Source organism: Geospiza fortis, unplaced genomic scaffold (assembly GCF_000277835.1).
Source record: "Geospiza fortis unplaced genomic scaffold, GeoFor_1.0 scaffold203, whole genome shotgun sequence".
In the NCBI taxonomy this organism is placed as follows: domain Eukaryota; kingdom Metazoa; phylum Chordata; class Aves; order Passeriformes; family Thraupidae; genus Geospiza; species Geospiza fortis.
In genome coordinates, this window is record NW_005054385.1 from 932,097 (window position 1) to 936,562 (window position 4,466).

General features: G+C 44.8%; 1 protein-coding gene across 1 annotated transcript in view; it reads left to right on the top strand.

Annotated features, from left to right (window-relative positions):
- The first annotated feature begins 3,349 nt into the window (after positions 1–3,349).
- The window catches only part of LOC102040902 (E3 ubiquitin-protein ligase Topors), a 34,351-nt gene continuing 33,234 nt past the window's right edge, over positions 3,350–4,466 (top strand). Inside the window, exon 1 of the mRNA XM_014308782.1 lies at positions 3,350–3,439. Within this exon, the coding sequence (XP_014164257.1) occupies positions 3,350–3,439 (90 nt within the window). The remainder of the gene's footprint in view (positions 3,440–4,466) is intronic.

Below are 4,466 nucleotides of genomic sequence, written 5' to 3' on the forward strand. Positions count from 1 at the left end.
CACCACCAGTGAGGAGGCTGAGGATGTACAAGGAATTGTGAGGGGACACAGCTGCAACAGCTGACCCCAAATGACCCAAGGGATATCCCTATCCCATATTGTGTGATGCCATGCTTAGCATATAAAACTGGGAGAAGAAGAAGAAAGTGGAGGAAGTTCAGTCATGGCATTTGTCTTCCCAAGGCATCCTTACACAGCATGGGGCCCTGCTCTCCTGGACCTGACTGCCTATGGGAAGCAATGAATTGATTCCTTATTTTGCATAGCTTCTTTTTGTGACTTTTACTTTTTCTGTTAAACTGTCTTTATCTCAACCCATGAGTTTTTTTCACTTTTACTGTTCCAGTTCTCTTCCTCATGCCACTACAGAGGTGTGGGCAAGTAGTTATGGGGTGTTTAGTTGCTGGCTGGAGTTAAACCACAACAGTCCTTCTTTGGACCCAATGGGGGGCTCAGAAAACTCAGATTATGATAGACTAGATTGGAATGTGCTAGATGAAACTCTCAGCTGTTATGGCTGTTAAATTATTAATTAGCAGGCTGCAGTCCTTGCCCACAGGGGTCACTTGCGTGACGCTGTATTGCAATCCAGTGCTTGTTGGTGGCTGTTTGCTGTAGTGCTGTGCTTCTTATCTCACTCAGCTGTGCCTGGGAACATTTTGATAACAGCCACAGTACGCCTGGGCTGGCAGGTGGCCAGGGCATTGGAGCTGTCTGCTGCACTGGACAGGTTGGAATTCCAGTATGAACTTGAGCCAAAGGGGCTGTGACCTCTGGATGAGTCCACAGTACAGGGGAAGAGTGTGAGAAGCCCTTTCCCTGAAGAAGAAGGAGAGGCAGGAGGTGGGCCAGGTGATGAAGCAGAGATTCCCCTGCAGCCCATGGTGAGGCCATGGTCAGGCAGGCTGTCCTTCTGCATCCCAGGGAGGTCCATGGTGGACCCTTAATTGCTATAGCAGGAACCCCTGTTTCTAGCCAGGCTAGAAGCAAGGTGAGGAGTTCATTACACTCTTAAACCCTTCAGTCTGGCACAAAATTCCTTTAAATTGTTGTAAACCATTATTTGAGTTTTGCTTACAGGAATTACTGTAATAGGAGCCACATGAACCAATGCAGGACAAGTCTTACAATAAACAGTGCAAATGCAGCAGTGACTTCACCTGAGCTGGCTCTAGGCCACAGTACCACAGCACATCACCTCTCCTCTCCTGTCCTGTCCTGAGTGGCCAGCAGAAAAGACAGAGCCTCGGCTCATGGGCCCTGAAATTAATTCAGCTGACATTCTATGGACATATGTTAGCATTTGGTGGGCTTTTGCAGGGGGTGTCCGTAGACTAAGGGAATTATATCTGTGTATTATATCAAAGGATGGAGAGGGAATAGGGGGTGTCAATGAGATTCTATTAAATCATGTAGGACTACAGCATGACATAAATTGTATGAGTTTGGCTGGGGTAGTTTTCTTCACAGTGGCTAGTATGGGGCTGTGTTTTGGATTTGCACTTACAACAGTGATGGTAATATAAAGCATTTTCTGTTACTGCTGAGCAGGGTTTCCACAGAGCCAAGGCCTTTGTTGCTTCTCACCCACACCACTAGGAGGAGGCTGGGGGTGCAAAAGGAATTGGGAGAAGACAGGACGCTGTCAGTTCAACTGGCCTCAGTGGACTCAAGGGGAATCCCACACCCTGTAGTATCGTGCTCAATATATAAAGCTGGATGAAGAAGAAGGAGTCAAGGGGGAGGGTATTTGTCTTCTGAACTTACTGTTATGCATGATGGAACCCTGCTTTCTTGGAGATGGCTGAACACCTGCCTGCCTCTGGGAAGTGGTGAAGGAATTATTTGTTTTGTTTTGCTTGTATATGTGTCTTTTGATTTACCTATTAAGCTGTTATTTTATCAGCCCATAAGGTTTTTTACTTCTGCTCTTCTGATTTTCTCCCTGATCTTGCTGGAGAGAGAGTGAGCAAGCAGCTGCATAGTACTTAGTTGCCTGCTGGGTTTAAACCACACCTATGAAGTTTTAAAGCCAGTTATCTCATTTTTTAATACACTGATCTACCTCTCTCTGAAAAAGCTGTCTATGAAGCTCTTCACTGACAGTGTTATATATTCAACCTCTCCTTTTTAAAACTCTCTGTTCAGCTTCTGCTTGTATGCTTGCTCATAGAAGTCAAGAAGCACATAGAAACCCCCTCAGCTTGCTTCTGGGATTTAATAAGAAGGGCTTTGTTTCAGTGCTCAGTATCCACCATCTTCTCACCTAAGAAGATGCAGTTCAGAGCAGAAAGCTTGTGTTTCCTGTCACATTCAAAATAATGCAGCAAATAACTATGTTTAGGCAGCATTAACCATTCAGATGACATCACCAGAGATGGCTAAAGGAATATATGCATAATGCTGATGAAATCTCCCTCAGATCTTCTTTTTCTTTTTAATCCTCTTTAATAAAGCATAGCTTATATATCAGAGTAAGACTGGTTTATTAGCCTTGAAGTGGTTTGTTTGTTTAGGTTTCAGGCGGGTTGTTTGAAAAAATTGTGATCAGCATGCTTTTGATTAACATACCTAAGAGGACTTCTGTTTAATGAAATGATTAGTTGATTCACCCAGGTATGCAGCCACACTAACAGCTGCTTTAATGGAGACAAAAGATTCTCCTTCAAACACAATCTTATCTCATTAACGTGAAGCAGTACCCATGGATACATGTTATTTATAAGGTTGGTAAGAATATGTAAGGACAGCTAAACCTGGTGCCAGTAAAAGTTATGGAATGGATTTTCTTGAGTGTGCTCCCATGGCATGTACAGGACAAGCAGGGGATCAGGCCCAGCCAGCATGGGTTTAGGAAAGGCAAGTCTTACTTACCAGCCTAATTTCCTTCTATGACAAGGTGACCCATCTAGAGCATGAGGGAAAGGCTGTGGATGTGTCTGCCTGGACTTCAGCAAGGCCTTTAACACTGTCTCCCACAGCACACTCCTGCAAAAGCTGGCACCCAGCAGCTTGGCATATTCACTGGGTTAGGAACTGGCTGGATGGCCGGGCCCAGAGAATGGTGGTGAACAGTGCTGTATCCAGCTGGTGGCTGCTCACCAGGGGTGTTTCCCAGGGACCTGTGCTGGGGCTGGTCCTGTTTAACATCTTTATTCATGATCTGGGTGAGGGGATCAAGTGCATCCTCAGTCCCTTTGCAAATGACACCAAGGTGATCTGCTGGAGGGCAGGAATGCAACCCCTACAGAGCTGCAGGCTGGGGAGGGAGGGGCTGGAAATCAGCCCAGAGGTGAAGGACCTGGGCGTGCTGGTCGACAGCAGCTGAACATGAGCCAGCCATGTGTCCATGGGGGCCAAGAAGGCCAATGGTGTCCTGGCCTGTACCAGCAATCGTGTGGCCAGCAGGACGAGGACAGTGACCATGCCCCTGTACTTGGTGAATCCACACCTCAATTCCTGTGTCTAGTTCTGGGCCCCTCACTAAAAGAAACACACTGAGGTGCTGGTGTGTCCAGAGAAGGGCAACAGAGATGGTAGAGGGTGCATAGAGTAAGTTCTGTAGGAGAGGCTGAGGGGGTGGGGATTTTTAGCCTGCAGAAAAGGAGGCTCATGGGTGGCTTTTTTACTCTCTACAGCTACCTGAAAGTGGGGATCAGCCTGTTTTCTCAGGCAGCTACTGACAGGAGGAGAGGACATAGCCTCAAGCTATGCCATGGGAGGTCCATGTTGGACATCAGGATGCATTTCTTCACTGAAAGGATCAGGCACTGGAACAAGCTGCCCAGGGAAGTGGTGGAGTCACCATCCCTGGAAGTGTTCAAGAAATGATCGGATGTGTAATGGTCTAAATGCCAGGATGTGGTTGATCAAATGTTGCATTTGATGACCTTGAAGGTCTTTTCCAGGCCTGATGATTCTATGATTATTGTTGTATCTGAATTATTTAAAGAAGACTATTGAAAATGAGCAAAAACAAGAAACAAAATCACTTGTCAGGCCACTCTGGGCTAAATATAGCTTTAAATCACTTTAACATATCATGATAATCAATTTCTCACAAGTTACACTACCCAGAAAGCTTGAATATAATTTCTTCATTCCTGCATTACATGCTGTTTGAAAATGGAAGAATTGTGCAATTTCTTCTATTAGAGCCCTAATAGAACCTTCTGCCTCTTTAAAAATAATTATATATATATTCACATATATAGTAAAAATATTTTCTATATTTTTATCCTCTTTATTATTTATGCACTACCATCTGTAACCTAAAGGCTATATAGACCCAGATTTTGGTAAACAAACACAAGTTCATGGTGAATGGAAGCCATACAAAGTTTTAAAATCCCAAGATGTCCAGACAAAATATGCATATAAAACCGAAACACAGCACTTCAAACTACTTCAGTCAAATAGTTCACAGGTCACCACACACCAAGAAGCAAAAGCTACAACTTCTGTGG